Source organism: Carlito syrichta, unplaced genomic scaffold (genome assembly GCF_000164805.1).
Source record: "Carlito syrichta isolate Samal-C Ts95f unplaced genomic scaffold, Tarsius_syrichta-2.0.1 Scaffold309041, whole genome shotgun sequence".
Taxonomy (NCBI): Eukaryota; Metazoa; Chordata; class Mammalia; order Primates; family Tarsiidae; genus Carlito; species Carlito syrichta.
In genome coordinates this window covers 967,651-986,526 of record NW_007253137.1, presented here as the reverse complement: position 1 = coordinate 986,526, position 18,876 = coordinate 967,651, and the positions used below count along the sequence as shown (strand labels likewise).

Here is an 18,876-nt window from a genome sequence, read left to right as displayed (position 1 = left end):
CTGTCCATTTCAGCGCTCTTAGTCTGGGTCAAGAATCCTGCAGTACTTCTGGGGGCTTATTTCAAATGTAGATTCCTAGGTCTTAAACTCCAGAGACTCTGATCGCTGGGGCTGCCTAGTAACATGCAATTTAAATAAGCACCCCTGACAATTCAGTGAATGTGGTCTACAATAATACTTTGAGAAACACTGAGTGGATAGCCTTCATTTAATTCCTAAAACAGACTGTGGGGAGCCTTCACACACTGACCAACCGAGACTGCCCATCCCCAGCAGTACGTCAAGGAGGACTGGTGCCGCCGTGCATTTTCTCTCCTGCGTAGAGCAAGTACACATAGGTGAGTCGAGTTTCACTCACAGGATGACATTCTGTCTGTTCTGGGCTCATCATGTGAAACTATAGGGGTGTCTGACTCAGCCTCTAAAAGTTCAGCCAACAGAGAGAAAACTGGCACAGCTATGAATACCACCATCCCTTGGTCATCTCTCCTGTAACACAGGCAGTTGGAGAGGTCAGTTACCAAGGAGCCCCAGAGCCTCAGAAGGCATCAGGAAAAACAACACACACCCAGGGTAGGAATGTTATACAAAATTCAGTTAATTTTACGAATGTTACATAAACGTTATACAACATTCATTTGATTTTACTTAGTGAGAGAAGATTACAGATTAAATGATCTATCTGTGCCAGAAACTCAAATGGGGCAAGCCTTATAGCCAGTGCATTTAAAGCCTTATAGCCAGTGCACTTGACATGTAGGGGCTTTCTTGGTTATATTAACGTCTGTTAACCATAAGTGGCACTAAAAATTCCAGTGGAGTCTCATCAGGTCCTCTTTCATGATAGAGGAAGCTCAAAAAACTTTATGTTAAGATTCCGGGATAGGCTGGGTATGGTGGCTCATGCCTGTAAATCCCAGGGGTTTGAGAGGACAAGGCAGGAGGGTCACTTGAGCCCAGGAATTTGAGGGTGCGGCTATGATTTCACACTAGCAGGGTGACAGAGTGAGACGCTGCTCTTAAAAAAAAAAATTTCAGGGCTTTAAGAAAATTAGAGTGTCTTTTTCTCCAAGTCTCTGGTCTTCTAACCATTCGTATGAACTACCAGACATAGACAGAAACTGTCTATTTTAGAGAGATAGAAGTGCAATGCTGAGCTGTGAAGCATATTTGTGCTTGGACAGTGATTGATATAAAAAATGATTTGTGTCTATTCTTGCCTACAGCCGTATTCTTATGGCCCAGCATAGTGCCTGGCGTAGAGTGTACACATAATAAATCTTTGTTGGATAACCAAAGACATAATAATTCTAGCATCAGCTGGGTAATGTTTCTTTTAGAGGAATGTATGTGATTTCCTGTTACCTACCTATCTTTGCGCTTCTGGTGAATACTTTTAGAGAGAATGACTTTCTTCTCCTGATGCCTGTGAAATACTAGACAAAATGTTTTGATTCAGTATGATATCATACTATAAGCACTCAATTAAGGCTATCACTTGAATCAGCAAAGATCTGGAATTGTGTATCTGACTTGACTTGGAATGGGTGATATCTTCCAGGGCAGGTGATTGGAATGACTGGAATTTTCCAGGCAGATTTGTAGCCAATAGGCAAAAAGACTATATTGCCGTCTCTCTGGTGAATAACTGATGATAGATCAGTTCAGAGACTTTCTGGCATAATAGACATTATTCTGAATTCGGCTGTTGTATTTCTCTCTTTATAAGAGCAAAAATAAAAATCTTTTTATTTTTAATTTGAGAAATTTAACCTGTAACATCAAATCACACACATTTCCCCAGCAGCACGCATTCTGGTCTTTTTATTTCCCAAAGTAATATAACTTGACTGTCAACTTAAAAGCAAGAAAAGTTCAGAGTTGATCAAGTACACTGTGACCTAGCTCATCCAGCCCCAGCCAGAGATGGCCAGAGGCTTCGCAAGGTGCTTGTCTTCCCTGTCTTGGCCTTCTCACTTAATCACACCTAGCCAGCACTGAATCTCTGTAGGCAAGAACCCCCTCTGAAGCAAGAGGGAGAAGGAGCTGGAGGTAATTCTGATTGCTTTAAAGACCATTTGTTTATCAGAGTGTGATCCAGGGACCCCTTGCCTCAGAGTTTCCAGCAGTCTGTTAAATACACTGACTCCCGGACCTCATCAAGACCTCCTGAGTCAGGGTCTCTGGGGGGGTGGTATCTTAGGATCCAAATTTTTAGTCATATTGATTTTAACACTACCTAATGTACGCTGGAGTTTGAGAACATGTACTTTTCCTTACAGGTGATTTTACATAAAGGATTCAACTGACAAGAAGGCCTTTTGTGCCCTCAGCATTGCTTCCCTCTTTTGTCCCCACTTCTTTGGGGGCTACCAGTGCTTTTTTGCTTATCAGTCCTTGCTGCCCTCAGGCAGGAGCGGGTGTCCTGGCTCTGGGCTCAGGGGATCTGCCACACATTTTCCGCCACGCTGAACTTCCTGTTCTTCCCAGAAACCTTGGCACAGGCAGAGGACAGTCAGAGCGTGGCGGAGGCATGTGCCCAGCTGGGAGACTTGGAAGGGGCTCCTGTGTGCAGACTCTGCGTCAGCCCTCTCTGCTGGAGAAAGTAGCAGGAAGTCCAGTGAGTCAGCACGTCGCTGGCAGACAGAGCCGGCCACGAGGCAGCCAGGAAGGACAGGCCTCTGACCATCTCCCCCCACCTAGAAGACAGTGGCTTGAAATCCTTGACCTGCCGCCTGACACAAATCCCTCATATTTCTGTGGGCACAGCCCTTTTTTCTGCCCTTTGAAACAACTCTTAGGAATGAACAAGAACAGTGTGGGCTTTTCCACTGAGATCATCAGTGATGGTCTCACAGGATGTTTGAAAGACTTTAGCCCCGTGGCTAGCTCCCTTGGTTCTCTTTCTTCAGACACTCCAGACAAACCACCCCAGAGTTTAAGTCAGAAGGATCCCCGTTATGTCCAGAAGGTCTAATTCAAATCCCCTGGACAGCAACTTCTGACCTGAAGCCCCTCTTTATAATTCTGGAGCCTCTAGCATGGCTAAAACCTGGAATCTACTCTTTCTTAATTGTTGCTACTTTGTTATTAGTAATGAGATGGTGGTTGCCAAAGACTTTTTCCCCACAGGTGAAACAAATAGGTTTAAAATATAGGCATCCCAGAAAAGATTTGGTACTTCTCAAACTTCAGGGTATAAACCGACACAAGAACACACTTCATGCAGTTCCTAAGCCATACCTCCTAAGGTTCTGGTTCCTTAGGTACAAAGTGGGGTCTAGGAATATACATTTTAAATAAATAACTCAAGCTATTCAAGATGTAGAGGCCCTGTGGGTCACACTTAGCAACACACTAATTTAAATGCACATCCAGGAGTGAATGGCTCATTTGAAGATTCTCTCGAAATGGCAGGGGCATTGGCTGGGGAGACAGATGTACTCTGATATTCCAGATGCCTTTGAAAGGGAAAAAGTCTGAATACACGACAGATGCACAAGTCTGACAAGGAATAGGCCTTGGTATTCCGAAAAATACATTCAAAGGAAATGAAGTCACGTCATTCTCCTATTTGTCTCCCGGTACCTACTTGCCCCTCAGACCTGAGGACAGCTTAGTCTTCTGAGCTTGCGTCTGATCAGAGGTCCCGAAGGTCTCCTCATGCCAGCCGACCTGGCTTCTCCTCGATGTGCTTTTAATATGAAGGTGACGCAAAGAGATGAGATTTGCTCTGAGGATTGGGTCTGGCATCTGATTCCTGTCAGAATGCACTCACTTCATTCCAAGGATGCGTCAGAACTCAAGAAATATCACCTCTATGTATTCAAGTAGACTTTAGCTCATCAGTTTGGAATGGGTCAAACCTTCTTATTTGCTTTAGTTTTTTATTTAGAGGTGGCATTCCTTGACATATTTGATCCTGTACACATTAGAGTGCGAAAATTGTCAAGAAGCAACTTCAGCTTGGTTATTCTGAAGCAGTATTCCACTTTTACATTTGGAAGAGAGTGTCAATTAATTTTTTTCCTACTGGTTTTACATTATAATACACCTGTGCATTTGCTGGACCACTCGGCCCCTCCACCTAAATCCTTACCCAACTCCTCGTACCCCTTACTTTCTCACTACTCACTCTGTATCCCTGACAACATCATCTACACCCCTTCTTCCTTATTTCCACCTTGACCTTCACAACCTCCTGGTCATAACAGGTCAAGAAGACCTGGGATGTCATCTCAACAATGAGTCTTCTAAAGTGACCAAAGTACCATGATATGCCATTGTTCCAGATGATTTCATTATAAGAAGAAGAAATCACAAAGAACTTACCATGTGCTAGAAATGCTCTAAACTCTTTGCAAATGTGTTATATTTGACCATCACAACAAGCCTACTTTTGTGGAAAGTGTTCTTATAAGTTATACATTTTATGGATGAGGAAACTGAGGCACAGCAAGGTTAACTAACTCAGACAAGGTCATGTAGATAGTCAGTGCTGAAATAAGGATTCAGATCCTTACTCTGTGCTCTTAATCACTGTGAAAGTTGATCATATGAATTGGCTCATTCTTGTCATGCCCAAATAAAACAGAATGGAGAAGCCAATGGGGAAAAACACTTAAGACACATAACATTGCTCCACGAATGTAGTTCTCTGCAAACCTGGTTGCTAGAACTACCTGCTATTACCTGAAACCAGTTTTATTTAATAGTAGCTGAAATGATCTGCTGCAGCTCCAACTAATGTTTTACCCACTGCCATCACTCACCCATCAAAACTTGTCAGCTCCCCAGAATCTTACTAGTGCCAATGTTCATTCCCAAAGAATAACACATAACGTTTCTCTTATTTTGAGTTGGAGTCTCACTCTGTCGCCCAGACTGGAGTGCAGTGGCCGCTCCCGGCCACCACAACCTCGACCTACCGGGCTCCGGCGATCCTTCCGCCTCAGCCTTCCGAGTAGCTGGAACTACAGGCACGTGCTACCACGCCCGGCTGATTTTTTTGATTTGTTGTAGAGATGAGGTCTCGCTGCCCAGGCGGGTCTCGAACCCGCGGGCTCAGGCAATCCACTCACCTCGGCCTCCCAAAGGTGCGGGATTACAGGCTGAGCCACCGAGCCCGGCTTAACGTTTCTCTTTTTAAAAAGAACTTCCAACCTTCTCTTTGCTCTTTAGACACACTGAAGATAACCTGGTCTGTGTGGATGCTCTGAATTACAATTCTTTCTTTCCAAATAAAAAGCTAAATTTACAGATTTGTTTCTGCATTTTCTTTTCTTTTCTCTTCTTCTTTTTTTTTTTTTGTGTTGGAGTCTCACTCTATCGCCCAGACTGGAGTGCAGTGGCCGCTCCCGGCCACTGCAGCCTCGACCTGCTGGGCTCCAGCGATCCTTCCGCCTCAGCCTTCCAAGTAGCTAGAACTACAGGTGTGCGCTACCATGCCCGGCTAATTTTTGATTTATTGTAGAGATGAGATCTCACCAAGTTGCCCAGGTGGGTCTCGAACCCACGGGCTCAGGCAATTCACTCACCTCAGCCTCCCAAAGCACAGGATTACAGGCTGAGCCACCGAGCCCGGCTGTTTCTACATTTTCATTTTGATTTTGACAGTCACTATCTATATTGCCCATTTAAGAGGGTAAAACAAAGACAAAAAACCAAAAAGAAAAGGCAACCCAAAACTTCCCAAATAGAAAAACATTTTTTTTTTTGAAAAAAATCTTTTTTTTTTTTTTTTTTTGAGTTGGAGTCTCACTCTGTCGCCCAGACTGGAGTGCAGTGGCCACTCCCGGCCACCGCAGCCGCGAGCCGCTGGGCTCCGGCGATCCTTCCACCTCAGCCTTCCAAGTAGCTGGAACTACAGGCATGCGCTACCACACCCGGCTATTTTTTTTTTTATTTATTTATTGTAGAGATGAGGTCTCACCAAGTTGCCCAGGCGGGTTTCGAACCCGCGGGCTCAGGTAATCCACTCACCTCAGCCTCCCAAAGCGCTGGGATTACAGGTTGAGCCATCGAGCCCAGCTGGAAAAAATCTATTCTTAAGGACATTTAAGAAAAGGAGACTGGATATTGCAACCTACTTTGAGACTGTACTCATTGTAGAGACAGAGCCATATCATGGTCTGCCATATGTAGTCTGTAAGTGTCAAGAATGACCTCATTTCATCCTCACCCTATTTATTGAAGGCCGGTGTAACAGCTTCTTTGCTAACTATCTATACACCAAAGAGAGTCACCCTTTAAACATGATCTGTTCTCAACATGCTGTGTCCAGAAGCCTGGCTAGAATAACCATATCTACTTTAAGGCATAGAAGAGAACAGATTTGCAGTGAAAGAGGGTTTTGTTGTTGTTGTTTTTTTGTCGAGTCTCACTCTGTCCCCCAGGCTGGAGTGCAATGGCACACTCATGACCACCTCAGCCTCGACCTGCTGGACTCAGGCTGGAACTGCAGGTATGTGCCACCATGCCCGGCTAATTTTTTGATTTATTATAGAGATGAGGTCTTGCCAAGTGCCCCAGGCTGGTCTCAAACTCCTGGGTTCAGGTAACCCCCTTGCCTCGGCCTCCCAAAGTGCTGGGATTACAGGTGTGAGCCAGCCTGAAACAGCCTTTACTGAGTCTTCCTAGTTAAAAACCCACATTGCTGATTCCTATCAGAATCCTGTTATGCTTTAGGGAAAGTATTAACTTAGAAGTTCTTAGCCTGAATTTTACTTCTGGCTCTTCCGCTAGTCAGTTGTAATTCAGGACAGATTGTAACCTCTCGGAATCTCTTTTCTACCTTTCTCATGTTTTCTTGAGCCCTAAATGAAAGCTGTAAAAGGAGATAAGCTGCTGGAAAACTGTGAGATAATATTACAGATTGTTTTAACACATATGATAATTATCATTATATTTGTCTTAAAGGCAATGCGATTATCTGCCGCTTTCCCTCCTCCATCTCCCAAGTAAATTTCTTGAGGGCAGGAACCATGTCTCATTCATCTTTGCCTCTTAAGACTGTTCCTGGCGTACACTAGATAATCAATAAATGTTTCTTGAGTGAATGAATAAACATAGGGAATTTTCAAGGAAGTTTGGAGGTCTCTATTTTGGTTGAGAAGCACCACCTTTGGAAGGAAAAGCCATTCACAGTACCTGCTTCAACCACGTGGTCCATTGTCGGAAACCTTTTGTACACAGCGGTGCTCACCGAGCGGAAGATGAGCAGGGAGGTGAGATTTACATAGCGCATCAACGTCCTTCGGAGCAGGCGCCCATGCTCGTCGCTTCCATGAACACTGCTGGAGATGAGGAACATCAGCCTGTCTGGCCAGGGCAGATTCACAAACTGGTTCCACCATCGGTTCACTACTAGAGTAACATAAAACCCTGTAGAATAACAGAAAATTATAAAACAATTACTTACAGCAGACATTTCGGTAATATTGATGCTTTTTAGCAGAATTTTAGCCTTTTAGGGGTTGGGGTAAAAAAATATGTTTTTACCCTACAGGAAAAACGTCATTTGTGCCTGGCAATGCTAGGGCACCCAGTAAGTGGGTATTAGATCTCAACCATTGACTGCAAAAATGGAGAGTTAGTGAAGAGAAAGCTTAATTATCCAGTAGCAGATTGTTACCTCAAACTTGTTTGGTGTTAATTTAGCGAAAGCAGCCCGGAAGGCAAACCTTATGGTTGGTTCTGGTTCTATTGCAAGCAGTGGCTTTTCAGGCATGCCTCTCAGCTTGGAAACACTCTCATGCAGAGTCACTGGTGTTATCCTAATGGAGACAGCTGTGTGGCTGCATTCTGCGTGTGACCTATACTTACCAAGCACAAAGGTTACTGGAATTTGTTCAGCATATCTGTCACAGTAAATTGATAATTTTTCAAAGTAACGTTTTTGGGCTCCTGTAAGTAACAATCTGAAGCAAAAATAAAATGCACAGCCCTTTATGATATTATACTTCTGCACCTGCTTTGCAAGTGACATTAAGTGCAAACAATTAAGCACAAATAATCTCAGTTTTATTTTTTAAGGAGCAGTAACGTTTTCCTTTTATTTTAAGCTGATGTGTCTCAAAAGCTTTTTAATTGCTTAACGTTTTAAGTACTAACACTTTTACTACGTAAATGTTTTTGGCTACTAAATAGTGGGATTTATTAACCATTTTATTTGAAAAACTTTATATTTTTAAAGTTTTATATGATTGCTTCATTGAATTTGGAGCAAGACATGTTAGAAAACAGTTCATTTTCAATTATTCACCAGAAGTACTTAAAAGAAAGTGTATTAAGTGTGGATTATCATTATTATTAATTGTTACATAATAACCTTGGATTTGAAAATACTCCAGAATAGACTACTTAGCACATTCTTGATTATACATGTTATACTTCAAGGGATATTATAACTGTTCACTTTAAAGCCCCAAATTATTTGAAATATAAAACAGGTTTAACAATAAGAAGTGAAAACTTTTATTATTCAACTTAATCCCTCTCTAAAATTTATATTATAGATCTGACCCAACCTGCCCAAACCCATTTTCTGGTATATTACTAAGTATAGGTGTATTTAACGAGACAATTACTGATGATGTAGGGAAGGGATTCAGAGTCAGAAGAAATGCTTCAAGTCAGGTTAATAATAATGTTCAAAATACAGGAAAAGAAGCCAAACAGATGAAATTGCATAAATCAATGAATATAGCGTTTCCAAAGGAGGAAGGAACCCAAGGAAAGATCCATCATAAAAATCATCAAGGGCCCATTTGGGTCAGTGGAACTTTGATAAAGGAAGCAGAGGGGAAATGTGGTAACAGTGAGCAACCAATCAGGTTGTAGGTGGGAACTGGTACTGACAGCCAGAAGGTGTGTGGGGTGCAGGGTGGGCTTGGAGTTCTTGCCCCACCTTTGGAAGAGGTATCAGAAACACTGAAGTTAGGGAAAGCTGACCGGAGAGGAACCAGATGATTGCACAGGCCCATCCAGATCATAATGATGCCAAGTTACAGCAGGAATGGTTTCTGATGCTCCAATAGAAATGGTCAAAGAGAATTTAAACGTGGAAAGCATGGACCTCCGGGTCAGACAAAGCCAGGTTAATCCCAGATCTGCCACCTACAGATTTGGACTCTAAGCATATTTTAAAAATCTCTCTGAGTCTTGGTTTTCTCATTTGTAAATGGGGATAATAAGACCTATATATCAGAGGTGTTATAAAGATTAAATAATAATATCTACATACATAACCACTTAACATATGGCCTCATACTTAGTTAATAATAAAGTGATTGATATTAAAATTGGCCAAAGAAAAAATATTTAGCTATTAGATGCAGAAATTGTAATAGCTAGAAAACACTAAAGAGATTATTTTGTCAAATTCCTCCAAGTATATAAATAAATATAATCAAATTAATGAATCTGGTACTGCCTTATGATTCTGTTAAGTATAATTATTTGCTTATAATAGAATTAATTAAAAATTTAGGGGATCACTAATAGACATGGGAATGAAATTGTGTTTATATTTTTTCACAGGTATTTTGACTTTCTTGATAAATCCCTCCTATAGTTCTTGTTATACCTTTAAGATGTAGGAATCTATTTTAACAAGTTTTTACACTTGAACTTTAAAAAAATGAAGGACGACTCAAAATAATGATTATTGTTATAGAAATGGGCACTCTTTGATCTTTAGAAAGAATGTATGCATATAATTTTATGGAGTATAAGTATGACACTGGAGCAAAAATTGAGACCCCCAAGGAGCATTTCTAGCTACATTGCAACTGTTCTAAGGCTATTCTATTCTAAGCAGCAGTAGCAGCAATAAACCCACATTAGTAAAAGTAAACTAATGAGACAATTATCATGAAACACCATTGTGTCTTCCACCATTTCATGTTCTGAAGGCTTAGGTAACACACAACTGTCAAAATAGTATCACATTTATAATAATATTTGAAAAATTACTAGAGGTTTTTAATAAGATTTTCCCTCTAAAGATATTTTGTCAAATGTATACCAATATATACACTTGTTTGGAATGTTAGTTTTGATGCATAGGAAAATAGCTCTTCTTATTTTACTTTTGATAATTATCAGCCAGCTTAATCAATATCCCCCTTTTCCAAATGGGGTCCTGTTGCTGTAAGAAAGAATGTAGGTGAGAGCAATGATACAAACAATTGTTCATCTGTATGGAGAAGAAAAATAACAAACTCATGTACATAGAAAAGGTGGAAATACAGCCTCAAAAACCTTTAGTTTTCCTGTTTTAAGTTTTTGCTTCCTCCAGAGAAGAAATGTAAATTGAAATGCTTTCAATTTTAGTTAAAAAAAAAACCTCATAAAGCTTCCCATTTATCATACTGATAAAATGTTACTAAGACTGTAATTTTTAGCCATAAACGTATTTTTTGGACATGATACTGCTCAAACTTCTTGTCAATCTGACAGGTTTATGTTGTGATGTTATAAAGAATATAATGACCCGAACTCACAACATAAATTAGGACCTCAGGCTTTTTCTTTATTAAAAAAATTTTTTTTGGAGTCAAGTTTTCCTTTTGTCAACCAGGCTGGAGCGCAGTGGCACAGTCATTCCTCATGAAACCATAACTTCTGGAATCAGGTGATCCTCTCACCTCAGCCTCCTGAATAGCTGGGGCAACAGGTGTGCACCATCGTGCCCAGCTGATTTTTTGATTTTTTGTAGAGATGAGGTCTTGCTATATTGCCCACGCTGGTCTTGAACTCCTGGGTTCAAGCAGTCCTCCTGCCTCAGCCTTGCTATATTGCCCAGGCTGGTCTTGAACTCCTGGGCTCAAGCAGTCCTCCTGCCTCAGCCTTCCAAAGTGCTGGAATTACAGGCGTGAGCCACTGCGTCCAGCCTGGGCCTTTTCTTTAGTTGAGGTACTACCCTGGTTAAGACCTTTTCATTCTCGACAAAAGGAAGGAAAGTTGCCTGATACACAAGTACACCATTCACGAACATGTTGATTACTACAAGCTGTCAAGTCACAAATTCAAACTATGAATGACAAGTTGGGGGAAGTACAGCTAATTATTTGTCTGTGGACATTGCCCATTCAAAATCACCACATAGTAAGGATCTAAGGATATACACATCTTCCATTTTATGCCTATTACAGCATTCTTGAAACACAACTGGGGCTGGAATGAGAGCCAGCCTGAACACGGAAGTTAACATCCTAAAAGTGGTTAGGTGTGGATTAAAATACTCCATCCTGAAGAGAAGAAGAAAAGGAGAGGTTCATGCAAAGGAGGAGGTTACATAATGCAAAAGTCAGTGGCAACCAAGGGGTTCAGATTTTTGAGACTGTATTCTTACATGATATTTGATGGTCATTTAAGGAGACATGCAAAGGAAAGTACCTGTACACCAAACTTATTGCTGTGTAAAGAACAGCGAAAACAATAAATTCCCTGTACAGTAGTTTGTAGATGCTGCCTCTCCACTTGAAGAGTAACCTATGAAATCCAAAAAAAGTCGCATTTGCTACTTTACTGGAGTAAGTGACAGTCATCTTGGGTAGTTTTTTTCTAGAAGAGCAAGAAGACAAAACACAAGTAAAAAGTACTGTTTAAGATAGGGCAATCTGTATATCAAAGGAAACCCAAACCAGTAACCAGTCCAATATATCCCTGTTTTTTTCTTTCTCAGTTTGTATAATTTGGAATTTAAGATATCCATTATCTCAGTGCCAGATCTTTCAGCAGAAAAGAGTAAAAAAAAAAAAAAGTCTCTGGGAAGGGTGATATTAGACATCTTAATTGCTAATTATCATTTTTCGATTATATAGCCATTGTTCAATACATTATTTGAATGAATAAATGAAACATATGAGAGGTTGTAATGTCACCTATATTTTCATATAAATTTCCCATGGGAGAATTTAAGGTATTGATATGCTATATCAACTGATATTTTATTTTTTTTATTTTTTTATTTTTTATTTTTTTGAGTTGGAGTCTCACTCTGTCGCCCAGACTGGAGTGCAGTGGCCGCTCCTGGCCACCGCAGCCTCGACCTGCTGGGCTCTGGCGATCCTTCCGCCTCAGGCTTCCAAGTAGCTGGAACTACAGGCGTGTGCTACCACGCCCGGCTGATTTTTGATTTATTGTAGAGATGAAGTCTCAGTCAAGTTGCCCAGGCGGGTCTCGAACCCGCGGGCTCAGTCAATCCACTCACCTCAGCCTCCCAAAGGCGCGGGGTTACAGGCTGAGCCACCGAGCCTGGCTTCATCTGATATTTTAAAAAATAGTGGTCAAACTCATTATCTGGGCTTCTACTTGCCAAAGTATGTAAAGAAGTATTTATTTCACCTTTAAGTTTCCTAAGGAAACATTTTGGCTCTCTTTTCAGAAGTCAGGAGCAACTGTTGGAAAGAACAAGGCCCTTGTGGAAATTTAATTGATGGGTCACTTTGAGTGGGTTTAGTTAGATGTAGATGTTGTCTGGTGGAGCTCTGGCATAGTTAGCACTCTATGCATTTCAAAAGATTGCCAAAAAGTTGGGTCATGGCGATCACAAGAAAGGTGCACTTTCCTGATGAAAAGTCTCATGTAGAATGCTTAGGGATGGTTGCATTTCCGTTTGGAACCAACAAATGAGGACATTGTTTAGGGCTCTTTCCACTGTAATCCATCTCATGAATGTGGTTAGGATAAGCACTGGGCCCTGAAGCCTTGTTTTCAGTGAGTTCTTTGGAATTCTGTCACTTCTCATGCAGACATTAAACATTCAGGTTTGGAGATAGATGGCCTGAAGCTAATCTTTGTTTGAAAAGCCTGGTCAGTTACTTGCTGACATGGAGCATATGCAGATAAAATGAGATTTTAAAAATATCTTGATTTTCTCAAAAGAATCTATGAGGGGAGTCATAGACCTACTCAGACTGAAATAATGGAGCTTTTAGGTAGAATTTGTACTAGACACAAAAAAATAAATTCTATAGCAGATTTCTTATATAAAGCAAACACACTTTATCATAAAGACCATTTTCTGTCTTTATCATACACTTTATCATAAACAAGACCATTTTCTGTCTTTATTCAACTCTGGGAGAACAATTAAACTCTAATTTGCTCATTTATACCAAGAAAACAAAACTCTTGGAGCTACAACTGCAGCATTTTTTACAATCACAAGCTTAACCTTCAATCTTACTGATTTCAGTAAAGAAACCAGGGCCTTTTGGCATAAGTAAGTGGCATTACAAAGGGATGGGGCTCATGCCACAGAACCGGCTTTATTTTTCCATCTTTCCCTTGTCTATTTGTCTAACGTGAATACAGCCAAAGTTAGGACAGGAACATAATACATTAAGCCCATTTCATAATTTGTCCTCATAGAAGCTCAGTAGTTTTAAATAACAGCCCTCAAACAACTTTCTGTCTTTCATTTAATAGCTCATTCTTCTTTTTAAGTTCTGCCAGAAAAACCAAAATCACATAGAGCTGAGGTCAGAATTAAAATGCATAGGTTTACTCTGTGCACTAACCTACTTGTTTGGTTTGGAGTCTCCGGCAGGAAATAGAATCTTCAGATTTCAGGCTCCCACTGATGAGGTGCCTTCAGGTCGGTGCTGCACCCTCAGTGTCACCCTTTGCTCATGTACAGATTTTCTTTCAGTTCTCCAGCTACTGAGGACCCAGAGTGTGACAAGTACAGGGGTTAAATGTTTTTCCACTTGTGGAGGCCTGTTTATGCCAATTTGCCCACTGATGACAGTTATAGCCGGGAACAAACAGAGGCAACAGCTGCTGATGTTGCTTTTTCTAATCTATAATTATAACTCCACCTGCCGCCCCAAGTACCCCTTTGAATGAGAAGTCGGCAGTGACATGAAAGATGTTGGGCCCTTTAAGTCTGTTAGATTCACTTGGACTCCATTCTGGGATTAAGGAAGAAAGGTCCATTTGCTCTTCAAGGGTTTAAGGAAGAGGCTCCACCAGAAAAGAAAAGAGAAGAAAAGAAAAAAAATTAGAACAGTCCTTTTGTGCTTAAAATGAAGACTAAATTCCATAAACCAGTTGGACAAGAATATAAATAGGACTTTTGCTTGAGAAGTATTGAGAATGCTCTTCAATTAAAAGTAACAGGTGTGTGTGTGTGTGTGTGTGTGTGTGTGCGCATGCATGTGTGGGTTTTAGAATAGTATAAGCATAATTATATAATGGCTTAGTGTAGTGGAAAATGATAACATATTAATTATATTTGTTATTCTTCCATGGTCAGTGTAGTGGAAAATGATAACACATTAATTATATTTGTTATTCTTCCATGGTCAGCTAGGAAAGTTTTTAAATTATTCAAAACGTTTTCTCTTAGGTTGATTATGCCAATATATTTTCTTTGTTAAAAGAGTGTTCATGAGTGTTCTTTAAATAATGGGATAAATAATTTTAAGACCAATTCCTGGGACCTTTCCAACATTCTAAAGTAACTTGTACACTAAGCATTGCACCTCAAGCTTAAATAAAATTACTACAAAAAAGTATATTTGTGGAGAAAGATCTAGAAAAAAATGTTTATTCTAAAATTGGGAATACATATAATTAAAATTTTTTCTAAAATATTCTTAAGTTTCATATGCATCTGGCTGGATTCTTTATTAAACTGTAAATACCTTAGAGCAAAGCCAGAGTTGTAAATGCTTTCAATTTCTTACCCCAACATTTATTCATAGTTCCAGCATGGAGCCCTGTGAATAATGGATATTAAGCATGTATTTGCTGTTTGACCATCACTTTATTTTCACTGTTATAATTCTGTTAGCACATTTGGGGGAATTTATGAACATTTAAAAAGCACATATACAATGCTGCACATTTTATCCTAATGTTTCCATGTCAGATAGACCTGATGCTGCATTTATAAAGGTTTGCAAGACTGATCAGTATACTGAATTTGAGCAAATACAATCCCAAATGCCTATGAAATAGAAACACTGGAGATATTTTGTAAAATCCTCACCCTTGCGTCTCCTACTGGGTATGTGGTGGTCCTGGCACTTGGCATAATTCCCCTAAGTCATGATTACTTTTCTGGGGAAATCTGCCTCTGTGGGGTGCTGTAAGCACTGTTGGTTGGTCTCATTTTTAAACAGAGGTAATTATGTTCGTCTCTCCTATCTGGTTGTTTTGAGGAATGATTAATTAATGGTTGGAGATGGCATTCTAAATGCAAATAAGTCAATAATGATTAGATCGAATGAACAAATGCCCATTGTTGAGCTCTGAGGTCAGTGGCTATTTCTAACAGGTATTGACAGAAGCCACGTAGAAATAATTTTTTAGGGGAGACAAGCCACTACAGCTTATTTCAAAGTAGCCAACAAACCTCAAATTGCAAAGTTCATGTGACATTCATATGACTTTTTGAAGAAAATTTTAAAGTTTCTTGTTTAAAATAGATATATTTTTCCAAATTGTAAAAGTAACATATTATTATTAAAAAATGAAAACAACATGTAAAGAGTATACTTTAACATGCCACCCTCAAGTGATGTTACCATTTGGCATAAAGTTCACCTTTTTAGACTCTTGTAGAAAATATTTTAACCCTATAATTGATAGCAAACAATATGATAGGCTCTAGGCAATTTCAGGGTTCTATGAAATAACTATACCAGTCGTATTTTCTTTTGACGGCAAGCATCAAGTTTTGTGATTCTTGCAGTCCAGGTAAGCACATCTGTCTTTGATTAAGTCAATCTCCAGTGACAGGATAATTCATTAAACAAAACAAAAAAACAAGTGATCATTTCTAGGCAATGGGAATACTGATATTCATCCCAGATGTCAAAATAAATTATCCCTTGTTTCTTAAGGAAACAGAAAATAGTAACAACAACAAATTTAGGTAGCCAATATCATCTCCTAAATAAACCAGCTATTTAAAAAGCTCTACATTCATTTGAAGCTGATTTATTACTCCATTGATGTGAGAAATCTCTTGCCAAATTTCTTCTGAGTGCTTAGTTGATCATAAGCATGTGTAGATAAAACTTTACATTTAAATATTAACAAAAGACCAGACATTGTTGTATTTTGAAGGATTTGATTCTGAACTTAAGACTTTTGGACTTTTAAAATGGAATCAATAAACGTCTTCGGTAAGAAAAATGTTTTTAAAAATTTGTGCTGTGCAAAGAGGGTTTGATGGATTAGAGTGGGCAGGGCTATAGAAAGGGAATCAGTTTGAAGGTTATTATGATGGTTCTGGTATGGACCGGGATAGTAGGTGAGTGGAAGGATGGTGAGAGAGACCCCAGAGGAAAACTACCGCCGAAAGAGGACAGGAAAAGGAAGGGGGAGGGACAGGAGGAGGAAGATAGAGAAGTCTGATATGACTCTTCTTTTGTTCTTTGAGCTGAAGGACAGACACTACAGAACATGATTCTTAAATTTGTTCAGGTATACTCTTCTTGGTGGGACACCACCAAATTTTGATATGTTTTCTTTGATCTTGCAAATAGAAATATTTTACTGGCAAAAAATGACTGCAAAGTAAAATCACAAGTGGGAGCTCATGTATCTATAAAAATCAAGCTATTAAAATAAATATGATTAGCTGGTGCTCAGTGTTTCTGCTAATACTTGTTTTGGGCACATATCCATTTTGCTATTTGCTGGTTATGTCTAGAAAAAGGACCGCAGTTAGTGCCAAAAGTTCAAGAAAAATTCTTAGGGTAAAACATAGAGAATAGCCATTATTTTTCTTTCCTCACAGCATGTTGGTTTTGTTGGTTTAAGAGCCATTACAGTGACCTTTTTTTCCTATAGGTAAACTTTTACTGGCTCAGTTGGATGCTAAACTTCTTGAGAACTTACACCTACTCTTTCTTGTTTTGTTTTGTTTTGTTTTGTATTTACTGGCTGTCATGATGAATATCATGGGTGCATAAAAAGCAGCTGGTTGGGGTGGCACTCTAGTTGTGTGGCACTCTAGTAGGTGTGTGGAAGTTTCTGCTACATGTTGTTGAATTTAGAACTCTACCAACATTCAAACCAGAGAAGGTCAGAAACTTCTTAAATTACTTATTTTTTTCTCTTTGATTTCAGGAGAGAAAGAGTGAACTCCTTGCCCTAGAAAGACTATTGAGTTTTATTAAAGCTGAAGCTCTAAATTCAAGAGAGACTGGATATTTGAGGAGTCATTATTACTTTCCTTGCATAGAGTAATTGCCAACTCAACAAAACAGAAATGCATTAGTTCATATTTTGAAGGTTATCTTTTTCTAATGGAAGGTACATAAACTTTGCTCTATTTTAGAGATGAAAGCTTAGAGTCTAGAGAATTATTACTACAGTGCTGAAAGTGTATCCTGTACTCAACAATCAATGACATTTCTTAAATGGATGGTACCGTTCGGCTCAAGTATATTCCAGGTTACTAAAGAAAAAATTGCAACATAGAACCAATTAAAAAATCAGCTAAATCTCACCAAAAAGGACATGCAAATCTATGTTTATTCCAAATAGTTGTGAAATTCTATTACTTCACCATCATGATGGCAGAAGGTGGTGGAAATGATGTCATTGTGTGAGTAAAGAGAAGACATAGGTAAACAGAAAAATGTTATGCATAAATATGTGAATGACTCTAAAACACCTTTTCTTATGTGGTGAAATACACATGGAAATGAAAATTAATTGTTCTTCCTGATTATCTAATATAGTGTATTGTGCATTCTTCTGACATCTTTTTAGCCCCTTACCACATAATAACTCCTTGATAGTGGTTATTGTCGAGAGACCACTGGGTTTGAGTAAGAGGGTGATGGAGAAACCTCAGTTTTTGCTTCACATATTTTGTATTTTAAAAATAGCATTCATATTTTCATATTTAATCATATAAAATGGCAAATCTGATTTGATGCCATTTCCGAATGTATACCTCCAACCCAGATCTTTTCACCAACTCAAGACTTATCTTTGCTAGGTGCAGTGGCTCGTGCCTATGCTCCTAGTGCTTTGGGAAGCAGAGGCAAGAGGATTGCCTAAGCCCAGTAGTTTCAGATCAACCTGGGCTAGTTGGCAAGCCCTGTTTTCTACAATAAAATAAAAAAATTATCTGGGAGTGGGGCAGAAGGATCGCCTGAGCTCAGCATATTGAGGCTGCAGTGGTCATCATTGTGCCCCTGCACTCTAGACTGGATGACAGAATAAGACTCTGATTCAAAAGAAAAAACAACAACAACGCAAAAGATTTACCTTGATAGTCCCATAAACATCTTATAGTCAAGGCTCAGCAAAGTATCCTGGCATCTAGTAGGCACTTAATAAATATTTATGGGATTAATAAGTGAATATATATATTTTATTCTTATGTCTAGCCCAACCTGTACATATAAGTAGTTTTCATTGAGTAATGAAAAAAAATCTCAACATTTTTCCTGTGGAGGTATGAGCTTGACAGCACTCCAGAAAGCTAAAGACAGATAGTATTCAGGGACTCCTAGGGCTCCACACTGTGGAATGATTTATCTGCATTCTGTGTGGTTACCTCTCTTCTGAGTTTCTATATCCTTAGCTAAATCAGGACTGTAGAGTAGGTACGTGAGTGGCTTCTTCCAGCCAATTCATCAGAAACACTGCCTCTCACTTTTTTTTTTTTTTTTTTTTTTTTTGAGTTGGAGTCTCACTCTGTCGCCCAGACTGGAGTGCAGTGGTCGCTCCCGGCCACCACAGCCTCGACCTGCTGGGCTCCAGCGATCCTTCCGCCTCAACCTTCCGAGTAGTCGGAATTACAGGCGCGCGCTACCACGCCCGGCTCATTTTTGATTTATTGTAGAGATGAGGTCTCGCCAAGTTGCCCAGGTGGGTCTCGAACCCGCGGGCTCA

The 18,876-nt window shown here is 39.7% G+C and overlaps 1 protein-coding gene across 3 annotated transcripts in view; it reads right to left on the bottom strand.

The window, feature by feature from the left end:
* BEST3 (bestrophin 3) overlaps positions 1-13,796 on the bottom strand; it is a 45,633-nt gene extending 31,837 nt beyond the window's left edge. The window contains exons 1-4 of one of the 3 annotated variants that reach the window (XM_008066619.1): positions 13,530-13,736; positions 11,401-11,568; positions 7,825-7,919; positions 7,150-7,383 (exon numbers count right to left, since the gene is read on the bottom strand). In XM_008066619.1, coding sequence (XP_008064810.1) covers positions 7,150-7,383; positions 7,825-7,919; positions 11,401-11,552 — 481 coding nt within the window. In that variant the 5' untranslated portion in view covers positions 11,553-11,568; positions 13,530-13,736. Of the gene's footprint in view, positions 1-7,149; positions 7,384-7,824; positions 7,920-11,400; positions 11,569-13,529 lie in introns of all 3 variants that reach the window. The other 2 variants (XM_008066620.1, XM_021716865.1) reach the window with 2 other exon arrangements.
* Between the last annotated feature and the right edge of the window lie 5,080 nt (positions 13,797-18,876).